This window comes from Simochromis diagramma, unplaced genomic scaffold (assembly GCF_900408965.1).
Source record: "Simochromis diagramma unplaced genomic scaffold, fSimDia1.1 OVJJ01000683.1, whole genome shotgun sequence".
NCBI classification, from domain to species: Eukaryota; Metazoa; Chordata; class Actinopteri; order Cichliformes; family Cichlidae; genus Simochromis; species Simochromis diagramma.
In genome coordinates, this window is record NW_024387158.1 from 118,403 (window position 1) to 139,646 (window position 21,244).

The following is a 21,244-nucleotide window of genomic DNA, read 5'->3' on the forward strand; positions in this document are numbered from 1 at the left end:
GCCTTGAGGCGACTTATGTTGTGATTTGGCGCTATATAAATAAAATTGAATTGAATTGAATCCTGTCTGGGGGCTCTAAACCAGCAGACTGAGGAAACCACATAGTGAGTCACAAAGTGAATTAAAGTTAGCAAGCTTCGTGTTAGCACACTAACACGAATCTTGCTAGTGTTAGTATGTTAGTATGTTATTTTGTTAGCAGCATAATGCAGTTGTTTCTGTCCTGTATGCAGTTTGCACTGTACCATTGCTCTGTTGTCCTTTTGTAAAGTAAAAATAAAATTAATGTCCAATTCCACCCTATAGACTGCACCATTATTTTCCTCCTCCAGCACTGGAATGGAAATCATGTGATTGTAGCACAAGTGCAAGTGGAACCGATAAGCAAAATCGTTAAGCAAGCAGACTAACATTTATAAAGCATTAAACTACTGGAAATTGGGACCCAGTACAACTGAACTACTCAGAATTTAATTCCTATCCTTAGATGTCATTGTCTCCACTAGCCCTCCTGTAAAAATATTGCACACCAATTACTGCCTTCCACAGGTTGTCAGTCTGACAACCTGTAGAAGCACTGGCGCATTTCACTATCTCTCTTCACACTCTTCATACTTCTGTCTTGGTCAGTCTCATGTTACCAAAAACACTTTAGTAGTGCAAAGCTATGTGTGACACAGTAGCCATCCCTTCTAACCATCAGAGAGCATCTTATTGATGCGGTGTGAACAAATGAGGTCCCCAAGCCTCCATGTTGCGATTTATGTTTGTCTGTAAGGCTAATACCTCATAATTAGCATCACATATGTGTGTTTGTGTTTTGTCATTTACTGCACACAGTGTATTGCGGAGAAGTTTTGGAGGTGGACTGCTCCTCTGATACTATTAGACATTACAGAGAAAGTCCCCTTCTCTAAGGAATTTAAGGGGGAGGGTTGTCTCACTAGTGAGTGCACCAGAAGGTAAACATGGTCACGAGTTTCTGGGCTTGGAGAACTCTCTCTTTTCATGCAGGTCTAAAGGAGGGTAAGAGGTGGTTGCCATGGTGACGAGTGAAGTAGTCAGAAAGCTGCAGAAGAGGAATGGTGCCAGGATTGGGTTCATTCTGAACTAAAGGTGAACTAAATGGTAAGTTTACTACAATATATTATAATATATATCATAAATTAGTAATATATATTACCTTTAATCAGCAAGCTAATATACATCATATGATAGCCAGCAGTAAGATGAATTCATTATTGATTATATTAATTAAATGATACAGGACTGAAGTTGTCCCGCTACCCATGTGTCTTTAGCTTTCCTAAACTGCTTAAAGCTTGGCAAGATCTGCAGCTTTACCTTATGCACTCAATAAGTCATGAACACAAATCAAAATTTTGTGCTCAAAAATTACTTTTATTTGCTTTCATGAAAGAAGACATTACATGAAAAAAAATTACATGTTTAATGGGTATCAAAGATACAAGTAAAATGCAGAATTAAAACAAAATGGCATTGCTCAGCACATAGAATAACATGTATGTAAAGGGAGTACAAATTTGTGTTATTATTTATTTTCAGTGTAATATGCAGCCAGGACTTAATTTGAAGTTGTGTAGTCTAAACACTATAGTGTTTACTATAAGAAATTATTCACTAATCTGCCTGCTTTCCTGGGTTTTTGACTGCAAGTCCATTCTTTACATCACATCCACTTTCCCACAATGTCAAACAACTCTGACAATACTGACATCATCACTCTAAGCTGGATAATTTTCTTGCCTGCCTGCTGCAAGACAATCAGCCTCTCTTATGTGTGCTTTAAATCTCACTGCTGTTTTGTCATTCTGTCTTTCAGACTCTCATATGTGCAACCCGACTCCTCCACATTTCCTTCCATTCAGAACCCACATCCAAGCCTTCATCCTCAATTCCACCACTGCCAGCATCTAGACACCAGGAGTCTTGTCCTAATTCCTATCATTGTTGGGACTTTGTTCTGCCACGAGCGGTCCAGAAGGTCTAATTACAAAGTTCTCTTTAAAGAACTGAAGAGAATTCATCTTCAGTTCTTTAAAATGATCAGTCCTTACCAAAAAAAACCAAACTGATAAAAAGCCATAGATTTGACATATAAATCATGTTCACATGTATGCTCAAATGTGAAATGTGTGTTTTATTTATTATTACAGCTGCACAAGACTTTCATTGTATCAATCAATAGTGAGACAGAACAACTGAAAGTTCTTTTTCAATCCCAAATGCTTTGACACTAACACACAAAACACATAATGTGATATTCAGTGAGAAACAACAATGCAGGAGATTTTCCTGATATATTTACATAAATTAAAGACACCCCCATTTCAAAACAATGTTCTCTGTGTTATGCTAACCATTCAAGTGACAAAATGTGCAAGATATTTTTTTCTCTATGTACTAATGTGTGCAGATGAAATGACTGTATATCTTGCATTGTTTATATTCAATCTGTTGTCATTAATTGTAATTGTATATCAAGACAGGTCATTTAAATTAAAAGGAAAAACCTGAACTTGACTCTTACAGCAAGAGGATAACAAGTTAATTTGGGGGGGAATTTCAATTTCAATTTTTTTTTTTCAGAAATATGGTTTAAATTAAAGGAAATTACCACAATTTATACATTCAGCACTTCTCTAAGATCCACAGTGCAATACAAGGCACTGGTTGGATTCACACAAGAACAAATCAGACATAGATCTTGTAGCTAATTTACTAAAAACTTTGTAGATATTGTTGATTTAAAGATACTATTTTAAAGAATTGCTGGTCTTCACACTAGTAGTCGTTGACTGTACCACCTTAACTGAGACAGCTTATACTTAGGCAGAACATCTGTCAGCATAGGAATAAATAAAACTTCTAAGGAGGATTATGGGGCATGTGAAAACCAGCATCCAGCTTAACCCATACCAGAAACCTTAGGATTATTAGGCCGCTACTCTTTAAGCATGAACATTGTTTAATTGTTATAACAATGCCATACAATTCAGTGAATACTTCTTAAACATAGAAATGGTCGAATGTAAATATCTAGCTCAATATAAATGTAAAAGAAAACAAAACAAAAACAACTCTTTGTGTGTATCTTATGCACCTTGTTGAGGCAAACTTTAATGAATGTATATTTATCTCACAGCTACAATATTTATTTCTGGCAGGTCATCCACAGTGTAGTCCAGTGATGAATAAAATTATTAAGATCTCTGACATTTTGATGGAATCCAGGTTATAAGCTTACTAATAATATATACCATAAGACTGTGATAAAAGTAGGACATCAGGTAAGAAAACCATCAATTCAAGTCAATTGTCTGCTCATTTTTTCATGACAGCATTTAAGAACATAGCATGCACTTTGAACCCATAACATTTGATTTCAAATATGTCAGTGGGTGCCCTAAAGTGCAAGATGTTAAAGGCAGACAACACAGAGCATCTGATTATTAACTTGAAGAATAAGAGGGTGATACATGGCCCAGTATGCAATATTACGGCCCCTTAAGCATACTAAACAGAAAGGCACCATTGATATTTGTCTGCACTGAAATATTCTTTTAACTATACTATGAACTGCTGCATACTAGCGTATGGCACTTTACCTACAAGACATTTGTACTGTTTTTTTTTTATAAAACTTTATTTACTACATCTCTAAAATAAAAGTTTCATTCTTCATTTGTCTTTAAAAGTCTTTACACAGCAAATAAATTATGATAATTTATCGAAAATAAAGGTTTAAAGGTTGTTTATATTCTTCCTCCATGTGAAGTAATCTTAGCAATTTCTTTTCTTTCTTTTTTTTTTTACTTTACGCAGCAATTAAATCTTGTTGGTTGATGAGGCTAGATGACTTCACTGGTAGGTCATCATTTGGTGATGCTGGGTTAGTCCTGCCGCTATCTACAGCCCTGAGTAAAAGGACTGTATTCCTGTCTGCACTTAGGAAGGGTATGTGTTCCCCCCGAGGCTCCTCTGTATCACTTACTAGTATGCTGTCACCATTTAACCTCAAATAATCAACCACATGGTCAGTGACACTATTGTTGCTGCAGTCACTTACATTGTTGTTTGTGTTAATTAATTTCACAGGTGCTATTGAAAACATATAGCTGGCAGCTCTGGTGTCCTGTATGGTTTGGTAGTCAGTATTCTCCATAGCGAACAGTGGACTAGATGGCAAGCTATCTGCCACATGGCCATGATTGTAGTGTGAAGAGGTTCTCTTTTGTACATCCTGGCTTGAGGACTTGTGCAGCTGATGCAGCAAAGGGCGCTCTTCCTCACCAGAAGGACTTAAAGTCACAGAGGGAACAGAGATAGCTAGGCTGGATATGGGGGCTGAAATCTCGGATGGAGGAGAGCCAGGGGTTGCAAGAGAGTTCTGCGACTCTGAAGTTGCCATCACTGGTACAAACCTAAAAAAAAAAAAAAAACACATGTGAACAATGATTATACAACTGGGTCAGTAGCATTTCAATTCAACATCAGTATAACTTAACACACAATAACTAATCACATTATTACTGGGTGTTAAATGAATTAACATGACATAATGATTTTCTAGTGTTGCTGACTAAAAGCACTTTTATACTTTAAGCTGCAAATTCAGTTAATTAAGCACTTTGATTTATTTACCTATAACACACACACAAAATAAGTTTTTTTTAACAAATGATCATAAGAAGACTGCTAGTCTATGGGCTCAAACTGTGGTCATAAATATTTTGTACTTGTAAATCAGTTTTGTACTTGTAAATCAGGATTTGTATGTGTAAAAAGAATTTATGTGTGTGTAAAAAAGATTTGTATGTGTAAAAAGAATTTATGTGTGTGTAAAAAAGATTTGTATGTGTAAAAAAGATTTGTGTGTGTGTAAAAAAGATTTGTGTGTGGACTTAGCCAAAAAAAAACCCTGCAAGTTACAAGTACGAATTTTGACCCTATATTTCTTCCTTTCATCTGATTGGTCAATGTCATGTCAATCACAAATGTAACAATCCAATCAGAGAACAGATGGGTTTGGCTGTCAAATCTTTTTTACGCACACACAAATCTTTTTTACGCACACACAAATTCTTTTTAGACATACAAATCCTGATTTACAAGTACAAAACTGATTTACAAGTACAAAATATTTATGACCACATTTTGAGCCCATATTAGTCCAGCCCCATCTCATTTCCAAAACATCAAATACTTTTGTCAAAGACACATGCGTCTTAAACCAATGAACATGACTATGAAGCACTATGAACTTCTGCAAGGCGTATATTTCTGCAAGGCGTAATTGTATTTGACAGAACAACTACAGATGAAATGAGAGAGTGCATTTAATCCAGGGGTCGGCAACCCTGGGTGCGCGTGCCAGCTTAACTGATGGCAAGACCATAGCTGGACGATGGTGATTTTTCATTTTTATGGGCCGATTATTTATTTATTTATTTTTTTAGTAACAGTATAAACAATGAAAGGTGGTGGATTGGCCAGGTGCTGGCAGATGTGTAAAAATAACTAAGTTGTTTGGTGGTGGCAATGGCGGAGCTACCACAGAGGCCAGCAGGTGGATGAAGGAAAGGGGAGGCAAGAGCAGAGACCCGAGGCGGCTGCCGGTCCGAGTGTCAGGTGAACTGAACTTCAGGAAAGAAGTTATGACCTGCAGTCTATCTGGGTCAGATATAAACCAAGTTTAGGTATAGTTTGTTTTTGTAGTGCTGAATTTTTACACTCAGTTACAATAACTCGTACTGCATACTAGCTAGAATGATGGAGTTTCTATACAGCTGGGTGGGTACTATCAAGTTGCTGATAGCGAACTTTGTTTTTATTCACAAGGTTAGTTAGTAGAGTTGCAACCGTCCCATAAAAAATGGAATCGTCCCTCATTCAGAGAAAATATTACATGTTTCGTATTGAGCTGAGAAGGAACGCAGTTTGTCCCGTACTTCAGCTAGGATGGAAAAAGACACAAAGCTGGAGTTATTCTGTCTTTATGCTGTACAGCTGCCTCTTCTTCTCTCATTCTCTCCCCCTCCCTCTCCTGTTGCTACTTCAATCATGAAACTGATCAATGATCAGCTGATTGGCTTTTCTCTCTTGTTTGTTTATCGCCAGCGGCGGTACTAGCCTGTTTGGCGCCCTGGGCAAACACTCCCTCTGGCGCCAGAGGAGTTCGAGTCTCCTGGAGAAAAATCCTGGCGGTTTGAGGCCCCAGGCTTGTGTTGGGTACGGTCCATCAGAATCAGAATACTTTATTAATCCCGAAGGAAATTAGGGTTACAGCAGGCAGCACGCTAATGGCGCATGCGCACTTACAAAGGAACCTTCTGACCAACTTTACACAAACATCACATTGGGGAGACATGTCAGAAAGGTAGGCTGATAGGAAAAAAACAACGAAAATACATAACATGAGGTAAGAGGAGGAGAAAAAAAAACTAGTGGGAGAACAGTTTGATAACAGAAAAAACACCTCAGCACAAAAAGCACATGACTATCAATACACCATAGAAACACAAGACAAGCAACAGGGGCGGGTAAAGGGTAAGAGAGAGCCGGTGTAGACAGCGCATCCGGTCCAGCAGCATGTCTGCGCTGGTCCAGTCGACTGCCATCTTCCCTGGTAGGGCACAAGCATCGAAGGCGTTTGGAAAGGGAGGGGGGATCAGTGTGTGCATATCAGTGTATGTGTGTGTGTGTGTCCAGAGTTCAGCTGAGACGGTGTCCTTCGCCCCGCCAGGCTAAGTAAACAGTCTTCCAGCCAACCCAGGTGGCCTTGCATGGAATGGGGGGAACAGTCTAAACACAGTCATTATCAGGGTGTTTTGTTCAGCTCCAGCCTTGAGACCACAGCTGGCGCCGAAGGGGTCTCCGCATGAAGTGATGGTGGTTTTTACTTTAGTGCGAACAACTCATATGAATTTCAAAGCTGTTCTAAGAGTCCAACACTGGTCTCTCAATCTCCCGTTGGAGAGCCGTGAGCTTTCTATGATGTCATCCAAACTTACGTTCCGTGATGTTGTCATTCTTGTGCTCAAAGAGCAGGTTCTGAGAACTCAAGACTGCAGTGCACTTCCCAAGATGTGATCCAATTTGCACTCAAAGGTGTTATTCGAGCTAGCCCCTCCAGATGTAATCCAGTTTTTCACTCAGAGGTCTTGTTCTGAGTATTCACAGCAGCCGTAGCCTCTCCAAGATCTTATCCGTGCTGCACTCAATGAGCCCATTTTGAGAAACTCACCCCTCGTCCCATCATTTCAATCCCAGCGGGCAGCCTTGTGGGGGTTTGTACAGCCGGTTCCGCTTTCTTAATTCTTCGATAAGCCAGGGCCAAGCCAGCTCCGATCAGCAAGAACCCTGTTATCATGGTTCTGAATAGGTAGATATCTTCAGCAGTCAGGCTCACCCGAGCCCAGACTTCTCGTTGAGAAGGGGTGTCAATTGCATTCAGAGACCAGTTGATCAAATCCATAATTCCTCTTTTAGGTTTTAGAGAACAGACTGTGAGAGAGTGTTCCAGGGAAAAGTAAGTAAAAACACAAGACAAGGACATAAGAAGCTAAGCAGGGAAGATAAGGGCAGGAGAGGAGAAAAGTGCGACCGCCTTCGCTGAGAGCCAAAAGAGATGTCCATCACAAGGACATTGGCTCGAGCACGCTGTTGGGGAGAAGCCAGCCCAGACCTGTGTTTGGTCCAAGTACGTCACAGGGACAGCGGTTCGGATACACTGTCGGAGTCCATTTCTGCGTACTATAGTGCACGGAGTGGCGGTGTTCGTTCCTTGGTCCGTAGAAGGCAAGGACCTCACGGGGGACGCCTCGTGTAGTAAAATGGGATCTAGATCCAGTAGAGCGGCAGACGTTCCACCGGGCAGCCAGGGACAAAACTCAATATTTGACTGTATGGTTAAGAAATGGGGAATTGGGTGTATGAAATATGTTGTTAAGTGGCAAAAAGTAAACGGGTTTCCCGGGAAGGGATCGCTGAGTGTTAACCAGTTAAAGAAAGTAGAGAAACAGTTGCGGGAGGAGGAAGCGAAATTATTGAAATAAGGGAAAGTTAACACTGTAGATTTGCGTAGGGTAAGCGATGAGAAGGAATGTTTGAAAATGTGGATGATGGAAGCAGAAAGGAGGGAAAAGAAAGCAGCTCTGAAAGAGTTGCCTAGAGAAGTGCATGGAAGGGAGGCTGATGCAGAATCTGCCTCAGCGCCTCTTCCGCCTCCGTATAACATGGAGAACAAAACATAATTTCCCTGTTCATACACTGTTTGTGCTTCTCCTTGTGCCCTAGTACAAGCTGTTTTGCAGGGCCTGAAAGCCAATGCCGATCTGGATTCCTTGCCTGACCCTATGCTGGGGGTAAGACACCTGACCTACGAGCATGAAGAAAACCATGGATATTGTCAGGCTTACAAGCAAAGACAGGTCGAATCTGTGGATTATTTCATACTTCGTATGATAAATGTCTTTGAAGCTAATGGTGGAATACCAAAGGATGACATGACAGGCGTCACCGCCTCCACATGTGAGCACCATCTCTGCGGCCATATTTTTTACGGGGACTAAGATCAGATGTGGCAGCCGAAGTAAGGTGTTTGCAAGTGGGGAGGGAAAATGAACCTCGGCTAACGGAACTACGACGCCATGCCCGCCACGCTCAGAACCACCTTGACGAAAGTAAAAAGCAAGAAAGAGGAAAAACAGAGCGGCGACCTCCACAACGCAGCCTTAACTCTGTAAAAAGGCCACAGCGAACCCGCGGGGTGGCTTCCACTGTAAAGGCAGCTGACGCGGCCGAGGCCGGGGGGGAAGACGTGATCGACGACGCGATCGACGATGTGATCGACGATGTGATCGACGATGTGATCAACGACGTGATCGACGACGCGATCGACGACGCGATCGACAACGACAGCAGTGGTGAGGAGACCTAGATGCCTGCTTATCCTGTGGTAAGCTTGGACACTGGAAGCGGAATTGCCCTAACCGAGGCTATCCAAGACGCGAACATCATCAACACTAAAACGACCAAGTGACCAGGGCCAGTGGTGGGTGCAGGCGGACTGAGACTGGAAGGAAAGGACGCCAGAGAACGCTTCAGGCTGTGGTTTGCCCACCTCATCAGAACAGGGAAGTGAAAATCACACACACACACACACACACACACACACACACACACACACACACTGATGTAGAAAGTACACACAGACACACACACTTTAATACATCACACTTTTGAGCATGTAGAACGGTTTCTGTGTCACCAGCTGGTACATATGTACATTTAAATAGTGTGCCTTATAATCACTACCCTTGTATAAAATGTTAGTTTGTAATCAGGAAGTAGAATTTCTTGTAGATTCCGGGACCACCAACTCTGTATTACACTCAGATTCTCTCTCACCCCAGCCCGTGCTGGGTGAGAGGTTCACTCATTCTGTGTCCGCATCAGGAACCATACAGAGAGAAACTTTCACCATACCCCTGTGTTGTGTAGACGGACAGGGTAGAAAATTCACACACGGGTTTCTGTGGTCAGACCTGTGCCCGGTCAAGTTGCTTGCCAGAGATTTGATGTGCAAGCTGAAAATAAGTTTAATTTCCTGCTATAATGGCATTAAAATCACGCAATCTGACTATGATTATATGATGGTGAAATATAGCCCCGTGACCCCGGCTTTCGCTTACGGGTGGAAGCTGGAGGAGGGGCTGTTTGTTACAGAATTCGTACAAGGGACTCGCAACTGCATGCCTCCAGACGTCTATTTTATGGCTTCCGGAGAGTTGAGTTGCATGTCTCACTTTTCCCTGCATGGTCCTGATGACAGTTATGAGGAAGAATGGTACAGAACCGAGAATGATTTGCTAACTGTGACATGTATGTTTTGGAACTCCACATTTGCTGCACTTGCGATTTCTCTCACTGATGAGCAAAGAAACATGTTTGCTATGGATGCATCCGTCCCACATGTTTCCCTGGCAAAAGCTTACAGCTACCAGTGGGAAGACATGGGAGAATTTATGCACTGGTGCTACCGCGCCTGTGATTGGGAGACTACAGATCACAAGAAAACAGTGTTGTTTTCTCGGGAAATAAAAGCCTACAAGAAAACCGTGACGTATACAGTCCATTGTGTCCGCTCAGTTGAGCTAGTGGACATAGCTGTCTCACACTGTCTGCTTCAAACGACACCTCCTCTAAACTCCTCACACCCCCTGCTGACAGAGGTGCCTGATGGCTTGTGGGCCTCCTATATGTATGATGTAGGCTAATTAAAGATTGTGAGCAAGTGGTAATCACTTCAAAGTCCTCTTTTAGACCATGCCAAAGACAATATCCTCTGAAACAGGAAGCCATAGAGCCATATAGCACCATGGTGATTCACTTCGCCCGGTGGGTTATTACTCTTCCAAGCTTGACCCAGTGGCTGCGGGCCTGCCTGGATGCCTGCGAGCAGTAGCTGCGTGTGAAAAGGCCGTTCTCGCCTCATGTGACATCGTAGGGCACTCTCCTCTGACAGTGCAGGTACCCCATGCAGTTTCTGTTATTTTGCTGGATCAGAAAACTTCACACCTTTCTGCAGCTCGCTGGCTCAAGTACTCTTCCATACTGCTTGACATGCCCACCATCACAGTGAAACGATGCACAACACCTAACCCAGCCACTCTTCTCCCCACGCGAGAGGATGGTGAGCCACACAGCTGCACTGCTGTATTGGGTGAAACTTGTACACCTCGGATTGACCTGTTAGATGTTCCCATCGAGAACTCTGACATTGTGTTATATGTAGATGGCTCCTCCTACGCGATTCATGTGGAACTAACCGGGTGGGTTTTGCTGTGTGTTCTGATCATGCTACTCTTGTTTCAGGCTCATTGCCCAGACACTTCTCAGCACAGACTGCGGAACTTCTGGCGCTCACAGAAGCCTGTAAACTTGCGGAGGGTGAGTCGGACACCATCTACACTGACTCTCGCTACGCGTTTGGTGTGGTACATGGTTTTGGCGCCTTGTGGAGACACAGAAAGTTCCTGAAATCTGATGGGAAGCCCATCCTGAATGCTAACCAGGTAGCAGCACTGCTGGACGCCATCCTCCTACCTGCTCGCATTGCTGTACTGAAGTGTGCAGCACACACAGGTAAAACTGATTCTGTCTCCCAAGGAAATGCTGCCACCAATGCAGCCGCCAAAGCAGCCGCCGAAGGAGGCCTACCCTTCCAACTTGTCTTGGCACCACTGCCCACACCTAGCCTCGCTGATCTCCTGCTGTACAGTCATTTGCCTCCCAGCCAGAGAAATCTGGCGCAAACATGGCTGCACACTGGTCAAATCTGTCTGGCGCTCCCCTGATGGCCGCCCATGTCTGCCTAAACACTTCTTCCCATGGTTTCTAAAATGGGCACATGGGTTAGACCATGTGTCTAAAGCAGTAACAAGCAGTAACATCGCTATGGTTCACCAAAGGATTTTCCACAGCAGCTGAGAGGTATTGCAAAAGGTGTCTCATTTATGAGACCAACAATGTGGGTCTCACAGGTAAACACTGCAACCCCCCCCCCCCCCTTTTGACCATCTAATGATGGATTTTATTGAATTGACACCAGCCGAGGGAAAGAAGTATTGTCTGGTAGTAGTGGACATGTTCTCTAAGTGGGTAGAAGCATTCCCCACTAAAAGTGCAGACAGCAGTGCAGTGGCAAAAGCCCTCCTGTCAGAAATCATTCCCAAGTGGGATATCCCGGGGAAAATCACAAGTGATAATGGCACTCACTTTGTGAACCAGGCATTGAAGGAAATCAGCGAGCAACTAGGTTTCAAATTGCAAACACACTGTGCATATCACCCACAATCTGGAGGTGTGGTGGAGAGAATGAATGGCTCCTTAAAGTCCAAGCTGGTGAAGTGCTGTGAAGAAACTGGCCTCACGTGGCCAAAAGCACTTCCCCGCGTGCTGATGTATGTGCAGACACGGACCAGACCCCCAGCACACCTCAGCCCGTATGAGGTGTTGTATGGACGACCTGCCAGAGAGGGGGCAGAACCCCCGAAATGGACAGGCATGTCCACAGAGTAGTGCAACAGCGAAATGATTGTGTACTGTCAAAATCTCTCCAGGACTCTCTCGCAGGTACTCAGAGCAGTGAAAGCAACCCTGCCCAGGCCAGCAGAAGGACCCCTGCACCCGTTAAAACCAGGGAACTGGGTGTTAGTGAAGGATTTCAGGAGGAGACACTGGAAGGCGAAGCGGTAGCTGGGCCCATTCCAAGTCCTACTGACCACACAAACAGCGGTGAAGGTTGGAGAACGAGTTACTTGGATCCACGCCAGCCACTGTAAGCTGTTTGGAGGAGAATCACCCGGAACGGAGGAACAACCGGACGAGACAAGCGGGGCAGAATAATCCCCGCACCTCATTCAGGTAGTAGGCAGTCTACCCTCTACCTGCAACAATGCAACAAGCCAGGAAGCAGCTCATCACTGGGGTAGCCCTGATGCTCTTCAGTGGGCTGATGATTGCCCTCTGGAACCCATTTTCCAGGAGACCAAACTTCCCGGGACAATGCCACGACTCCAAAGAAGACTCCTATTATTTAATCATAGGAGTGGATCAGGCCGGCGCAGACACAATGGGCATAATAAAGGTAAGACTACATCGTGCATTAAGCCCAAACCACAGTGTGACCCGTGCTAATGCAACGGAGGTCACTGCCACCATAGCCAAGCAAACATTCAGACCACCAAATACTTGGTTTGACTGGATAACATACACGGCCAGTGTAAGCAACATGACAGACTGTGTGGCCTGCTCTGCAGCCTGCCCCACACTGTTCACTGTGCCTGTCCCTTTATTGTTCTGGGAGAACAGACTAGGATTTGATTGCATGCTACCACTCCCCCCCCGTGTTCTCCCCATGCCTAACCAGGATAAATACCACCCCCGTAGGAGCTCCTGAAGATTCATGGTGTGCTAAAATAATAAATGTCACAAAATGGGAAAATATGAGCAGCATTAATGTGGCTCGAGCCGATCTGTTCTGGTGGTGCGGTGACAAGGTGCTAAGAGACACTCTGTCCAGCGGCTGGTCAGGAACCTGCAGCGTTGTGAGGTTGGCACTCCCTATAGTGTTAGCAGGGTCCCACGCCTCTGCAGAGGCCCATGTGGGAAGGGCCCGTAGGACCACAACGGAAGATTTTGATTTGGCTAAAAACTCCACAACTTATATAGACACTATAGGTGTCCCCAGAAGTGTCCCTGATGAGTTTAAATTGGTTAACCAGGTTGCAGGGGGGTTCGAGTCTATCTTCTTATGGGTAACTCGGAATAAGAATATGGACAGAATAAACTATGTCCATTACAACGTCCAGCGACTGGCCAATCTGACACGGGATGCAGTGGTGGGCTTATCTGAACAGCTGGCTGCCGCATCCTTGATGGCCTGGCAGAATCGAATGGCTCTGGACATGCTCTTGGCTGAAAAAGGGGGGGTCTGCACTATGGTGGGTCCTCTGTGCTGCACTTTCATTCCAAAAAACACAGCTCCAGGCAGCACTGTAACCAGAGCCTTGGAAGGTTTGCAAACACTGTCATCCCAAATGACAGAGGACTCCGGCATTAATAACCCCTTAGACGGGTGGTTCAACAGACAGTTTGGGAAGTATAAGGCCATAGTGATGTCGTTGCTAATGTCCATAGCCACTTGTATTGCCATTCTCACATGATGCGGTTGCTGTCTGATCCCATGCCTCCGTACCCTATTGAGTAGATTAATCACAGTGGCACTGACAAGAGATAGTGAGTCTCCCAAATTGCAGCTTACCCTGTTGAAAGCTGAAGATTACATTGATGATAGTGAGAGCGAGGATGATTGTGATGAGTGAAGTTATTTTTCCTGACACTGTAAGAATGATGCATATTGTGAAACCTTTTTGAGTGTGCAATATTGCTGATGTAATTAACAGAATGTTAGGAAGAGAAATCCTTGGTATTAGTGATTGGGATGCAATCAAGAGGGTGGGAATTGTAGTAGGATTTCTCTTTAATGTATTGTCTTGATGAAATGCTTTGATGTTACTTAGTTTAGTATGTCTGGTTCACACCTCATTCACACTGGGAAACAGACGGTGAGAACCTGGTGGATGTCTCCCAGGAGATGGAAGCTCACACAGGTAGGCTTGGCCCCACAGTGGGGGAGAGTCTCAAAGGTGATAGAGGGTTTTCTGTTTAGAACCAAGGTGTGAACTGCAACTGTAAAAGCCTTTTGTTCTATGACTGTGTTTTAAAAGGGACCTGAACTGTTCATTGTCAGAGACGACTCTCAGTGCCGCCTGACTGACATCTCTCCTCATGCATGGGAAATAAAGTGTTGGGTTTTAACTGCTCATCGGGTCTGCAGGCTTTGTTAATAAATTTCCACGACAACACACACACACATAAAGAGAGAGAGAGTATGCATAGTATGCAAACGGCTACCAAACAGCCATCATAATTTGTCATACAACGAGAAGTGGACAAATCAACAATTGACAATGTATAATTAATATTAAAATCTGTAACATAATGTATTGTTTGGAGTTTAGTCTGTTACTGTTACTATTTTTACCATTTGTTTTTGGAGCAACTGTAACCTACATAATTTCCTTAGGGATTAATAAAGTATTCTGGTTCTGATTGTTTCAGTATACATGACCTGCCATGATCCAATGACACATCTGCTTGCCTGTATCGTTTGCTCATTTCTCCTCCACTTATTTTCTCTATTTTCTAAACTGAGGACCTGATGGCTTTGAACTTTTCTTGTCCATCTTCCATTGGTTTTAATTTTCCACTCCCGTATGAACACACATCCCCCAACCCAAGGATCACCACAACATAACCTAACAAACCTACACCTTAGTTCACAGATTCACTTTGTCTAGGGTGTATTGCTGGGATTTCACACAACCCAGGATTCAAATCATGAATACATAATGGGCTTGGATTTACAACATTATGAATGAAATGTGCTCTATTTGGAAGCAGCAGGGTCCCCTCCACTTGCAACAGGTTGTGTGTGAGATTTTAAATCATCAAACTGTAAATTATAAATTTTAAATTGTTATTGATCTCTTTACCGCTAGTCCTAAAGTGGATACCTTTTTTCTTACTCTTCCTATATTTATTGTTTGTTTATTTGCACTGCTGTAACTGGAGCCTCGTCGTCTAGTCTCTCTATATACTGTACTGTATATAGCGAATATGAGAATAAAATTTACTTTGACTTCAGCACCAAGCAGGCGCTCGCGCTCACTTTTCGCATATAGAATTTCAAAAAAAATTCGGTGCAAATTATAAGTCTGTATCATAATGTCTGGTGTTTTCGTGTTTGTTGGTTTGTTTTTATTTTGTTTTATTTTGCGAGTTGGTTATTAGATGCTGCTCCAGCCAGCCGAAGAAACCCCCGCTACCCTGCCCTCTCCTCCCTGTGCCGCAAGCAGCTGGCACACCTCACAAACGGAGGGCACCCTTACTCCCAGCAAATGGGCGATAGAAAACCGATCGGTGCCTATGCCATTTGCGCTGACTGATGTCGGGGCAGCATGAGTACAAGCAATTTTTTTTACTTATTTATTTTTTGCAGATGCCCGTGATTCCGCCCCCACCATGATGCCGCCCCGGGCAACCGCCTGTGTCGCCCGTATCAAAAACCGCTATTGTAACTAGGTAACCACTGTTCGTCTTGCTTGACCCAACAGGTCAAGGGTTCTGCTATGACAGTTGTCAGAGGAGAACCAGCATGACTTTGCAGTGGCAAAAATGGAATCTGTTGCATGTATGGTGATTAGCACCACTTTCAAACCAATACTCTAGTTTTCATTAAAGTACTGAGGGAGTAGCCACTTCCTAACCTCACTGGATACTCAAATTCTTTCTTTCATTTTATTGCTCTCCTTTTCTGTGTCTAAAGAAGAAAAACAAAAATAAACAAAAATGTTTTTAAAAATTACACAATCCTCTATTTTCTCTCAGCCAGTTTTTTTAAGCCATTCTTTTGGTTAAATAATTGGATACATTTTATAGACCTCTTTAATTTTTCTTCAATGCTTACAAGGGCAATGCTTAAAATTTTTGTCAGTTTGCTTCTTTACATGACCCCAGTGGGTTTTAAATGAAACAGTTAAGATGTTATTTTAATGCAGACCTTCAGCTTTAATTCAAGGGTTTTGAAAAAGTATTTCACTAATTGTTATAAAGTACTGAAATATTTAATAATAATACTATAAATTTCATATACATGGGCCCCATTCTTTTAGAGATAAAAGATGTGAGACATTGCAGAGAGCCTTTATAAAGACACATAAAAAATATAAGTTATGTTAAAACTTGCATGTTAAAAAATACTTCTTTGTACATCCACAATATTCTTAATATAGTCTGGTTACAGAGTTTAAATTCCTCCCTCAGTGTTCCCTCTGTGTGATCCAACTTCTCTGGATATGCAAAGTAGTGTGGTACAGGAATGACATTCTGACTTGCACCAAACACTTTTTTTTTTCTTTTTGTAACAGTGTAGATAGCAAAAACTTGTCAGATAAACAAGTCAACAGTCTGGCACTTCCTTAAAAAGCAGGAATCCACTGGCTAGCTCAGAATCACCAGAAGGCCTGGAAGACAACTAAAGTGGATGACTGTAGATTTTTTTCCATGATTAAGAAGTTTAGGGAAATTCCTTCACAACATCTTGCCAAGTCAAGAACATTTTTGATGATGTAGGTATATCGTCGAAGTCTGCAATTGCAAAATTCTTTCATGAATGTAAATACATGGGATTTTTACAATAATTTGCAAACTACTGCTTAGAGTACAAGTTCACAAAGTCAAAAAAATATCTCAAAGAAAAAACTAAAATATAGTTGAGTCAGAATAATGATAAGATAACTATAGCTATGGTGAAGAAAAGTGGCAGCTCATGCACTTTTTTTTTTTTTTTTTTATTTCTTTTGTTTTATCTATAAAACTCAAACATGTGATATGATATTTCAATTTTATATATCTTAGATCTGCTGCACATTGTTAAAGATACTTCATTGAGGTAACATCATACAAAAATAAATAAATAAATAAATCTTTCCTGCATCCATTTCAAATTAAAAGCACTCAAGTCTTTCACTCAACAGAAACACTGGCCTTTAGGTTTTGATTATGTCATATTTGTATGAACTTGCTGTAGACAGATTTGAATGATGAAATATTCAAATATTTCAAATGATCTTTTAAAATAATTCATTGTAAGTACCATTTTTCTTGAAAGACAAGAATTATTTTCTGAGAGGTATTCATTTTCGATTTCAATGAGCTGTATATACTTTCTATTAACATTTTATTTTTATTTATTTTCCCATTTCTTCCATTGTCATATTTTGGAGACAGTAGTGTTGGACTTTGATGCATACTATATAACACACAATAGTGACATCATATGTTCTGAAGTATTTACCATATAGATTTAGCAATTTTCTGTTTTTTTGTCATTTCAGAAATACAGGCTAGATGTCTCCTAAAGGATTGGGTTCATATTCTTCATGGTTCAGATTGAAAATTAATTCATTAATTAATCAATTACCTTAGAGTTTATGGCAAGTGTCTGTTGGAGTTGGGTGCATCTCGGCACTTCTTTGAATGAGCACTTAAGTCACTGGTGCCACCGGTGGCATTCAGACGACCCCGGGCACCCTGTGTGGCACGTTGGCTATTCTCCGCCAATGACATCACAGAGACAGACTCAGTGTCAGACTGTACACTGTTGCTCCAGTCATTACTCCAGCTGCAGAGACAGGGAGGGCGTTGTTTACATAATGACAGTCTTTAGGCCTGTAGACCATTAAAGCAATTAATATGGGAAAAATTTCTGCACTGAATATCTTCTCTCTGTTATCAAAGTATGTTTTGTATTTCAGGTTATGTATGAACTATGTATGAACATGTATGCAATTTAAAATGCAAGTGTTAATTCTGTCATCAGGAAAAACCAGTACCCAGTAAATTTTTTCTGATCTTATTCATCTTTTATCTTACTAGATGAAACAATTTTCTACATCTAAAGACAAGTGACCTTTTCAAAAGCATAGCAAAATAATAGTAGAGTAGTTGTCCGCATTGTTCACCAGGAGGTGGACACACCGGGGGGGACAGAAGGACTTGAGTCCATTTGGATTTAGACCATCAGGACTAGCACACATTGACTGAGGTATTGTCAGTGCAGACCTTATCTTATGGTACCTCATAACTCAAACTTTCTTGATGAGCTGTGACCTCTGCCCCAGCTTCCTTCAAAAGGCCTTCTTTCCCTCCTTAATACTTAAAAAAGGCATTTAAAACAAAGTGGTTTCTTGGCTCTAATTCTTGCCTTCTTGTTCCCTAACTTGAATATACTTAATTTTTGTGGATCCGAATTTGTTTTTGGGAAAATGGTAAACATGTTATATTCTCACTGCACATGATGCTGGATACTGCGTTTGCCTCTGAAAAAAGGCAACCAATGAGAGAGGTTTTTACACTGGGAGGAATCTTGGAGTAATTTTTGGCCAGGATATTTCCCTCAGCACACACAATAAGCAAATATGTAGAACTGTCTTCATTCATTTGGACAATATCAGTAAAATTTGAAATATCCTGTCTCAAAATGATGCTTAAAAGCTAGTTCTCACATTACTCCTAACACTGGACTACAGCAATTCATTATAATCAGGTCGCTCTGAAATATTCCTGAAAAGCCTTCAGTGGTTCTAGAACACTGCAGCAAAAGTAGTAATAGGAACTAAATAAAAAGAGGCCCTAATTCTCCCATATTAGCTTGTCTTTATTGGCTTCCCGTTATTGTAAAAGAGGAGCCTGCAGACTGACTCCCTGTTCCGGGAGTTTTATCTGTCCTGCTGTTCTTACTATGCCAAGTTGATAGCCTTTCCAGCAGACCACAGCATGAGAGACTTGGAGAACTCATCACAGCACTGTCCTCAACCATGGCACACCCCAGGGCTTCGTTCTCAGCCCACTCTCATATTCACTTTTCACACAAGACTGCACCCCTATTCATAACACAATTTTTATATACAATTTTGCAGATGACACAGCCGTGGTGGGGATGATAACTGACAACAATGAGACGACCTACAGAGAGGAGGTCCAGGGATTCACATCCTGGTGTTAGAACAACCACTTGCTCCTCAGTACCAGCAAGACAAATGAGCTTGTTGTTCACTTCAGGAAACATAAAATGGATACATCACATCCCAGTGGACAAACTCTTTTTTAATTCCCTCCCCTCTGGCAGGCTCACGGTCATGAGAGCACAGACAGTATTTTTGCTCTCATGACATGCTCTCATGCTCTTAACAACAATTAAAACTTCACATGTGAATTCAACAACCCATGCATGTAGAACTCAGCAGCTACCCACACAAAGAAGCCATGATACATGCAAGGGTTTCTGCTTTGTGAGTGTTGTTATAGATTCACTCTCTCACAGGTAACTCTATTCTCAAAGCTGAATTCTGCTCAGTCTAATCAACCCGACTTTCCTCAGGTGATAGGACAGAGCAAATTTTATATTTGTTTAAATCTGGAAACTTATATTTACTCAGATGACTATTTTTAAACATTTTTTACTTCTCTTAGGAATGACTTGTGCTCCTTATTATGATGATTTATTTTCATAAAAATATGTATCATATTGTACAACAGACTAACTGGACAGGAGTGGAGAGACTTCAGAACCTTTGCATTTTAAGATTTCTGGAACATTAAAGTACTCCAGAAACAGTTTTCAGTAATTCCACAGCTACACAGAAAAAATAACTGTTGATAATTAATTTGGCAAACTCATTTTCCAAGTTATAAAAAAAATCTGTTTAAAACTGTGCTTATGTTGATGCCACAGTATAACTCGGTTTAATGCTGTGAACTGGCCTTGTCTATTAAAAATGCTGTAAGGTTAATCTGAGTGTTGGGGCTTTCTTTATATTACTGTGGGATGCTTATCTTACATCATAAATCACCTTGAGGTGGCTGTTGTTGTGATTTGACACTATATAAAAACTGAATTTGATTTAATTTATAATAACTCGTGTCTGGGACCTTCACTGAAAGTTCCTCTGTAGAGGAAGCAAGTAAAGTCTGGGGGTTATGGCTCGCTCATGCTACCCTATGCTCTAATTATGGGGGTATCACAAAGCTGGGTACTGGAAAGGAGGGTTTGTCTGTTAGTCGAGCCTCAGATTCTGGAGAAACAGTGTGGTTTTTGTGCTGATCATGGAATGCTGAACCATCTCTTTAGACTCTTAAGGATATGTGAGGGTGCATGGGAGTTTTACCATCCAGACTACATATATTTTGAGCACTTGGAAAAAGCTTTTGAGTGTGTCTCTCAGAGTATCGTTTGGGGGAGTTTCTAGAGTATGCGGTATCTGGCCCATTGCTGTAGGCCTGCACAACTGTTGTGAGAGCTTGGTCTGCATTGCTGCCAATAGGTTGTACTCATTTTTGGTGCATGTTGGACTCTTTGTCACAGATTCTGGTGTCCTCAGAATTTCATCCCTGCTTTTTGTAGATAAAGTGGATCTGTTGGTATCATGAGGTGGTGACCTCCAGTTTGCACTGAAGCGTTTAGATGCAGCAGGACTGAGAATTAGCACCTCAGAATAAGATCCTCAGCTATAAAAGACTGGAATACCCAGTACAGGTCCGATGTGAGATTCTACCCAAAGTAGAAAAAGGGAGCGCTGAATGTAAAAGCGAAGCTGTCAATTTACCGCCAGATCTGTCCCCACCCTCGACTATGGTCACAAGCTTTGGGTAGTGACTGAATGAGGTTGCAAATACAAGCCCTGGGAATGCTTTGGTGTTGTCCTTATAAATGGGAGGAGGTGGCTGGGGAGAGGGAGATCTGGGCTCTCTGCTTAGAGTGCTGGATGGCGATCTAGCCTCCGATAAGGGGAAGAATTCTGATGGATGGATGCGTGGATAGAATGGTTGTAAACAGCCAGTCACAGAAAAAGCACTCTACATATATAGGGTTCACTTTGGTCAATATCTATTCAAGTGCTCAGTGGGCTAAGAAGTTGCCTGTAGAGTTTAAAATTATGTACAGTGATCCCTTGCTATATCGCGGTTCACTTTTCGCGGCCTCGCTGTTTCGCGTATTTTTGGGGGGTCCAGTTTTGCTTCTTTTTTTTTTTTT

General features: G+C 42.0%; 1 protein-coding gene across 7 annotated transcripts in view; it reads right to left on the bottom strand.

The window, feature by feature from the left end:
- Positions 1-2,141: 2,141 nt before the first annotated feature.
- Positions 2,142-21,244, bottom strand: part of nrg1 (neuregulin 1) — a 60,489-nt gene continuing 41,386 nt past the window's right edge. For 5 of the 7 annotated variants that reach the window (XM_040048585.1, XM_040048584.1, XM_040048583.1 and 2 more), the window contains one exon: positions 2,142-4,445. In XM_040048585.1, the coding sequence (XP_039904519.1) occupies positions 3,839-4,445 (607 nt within the window). In that variant the 3' untranslated portion in view covers positions 2,142-3,838. Of the gene's footprint in view, positions 4,446-16,077; positions 16,798-17,632; positions 17,834-21,244 lie in introns of those variants that run through there. The other 2 variants (XM_040048586.1, XM_040048587.1) reach the window with 2 other exon arrangements.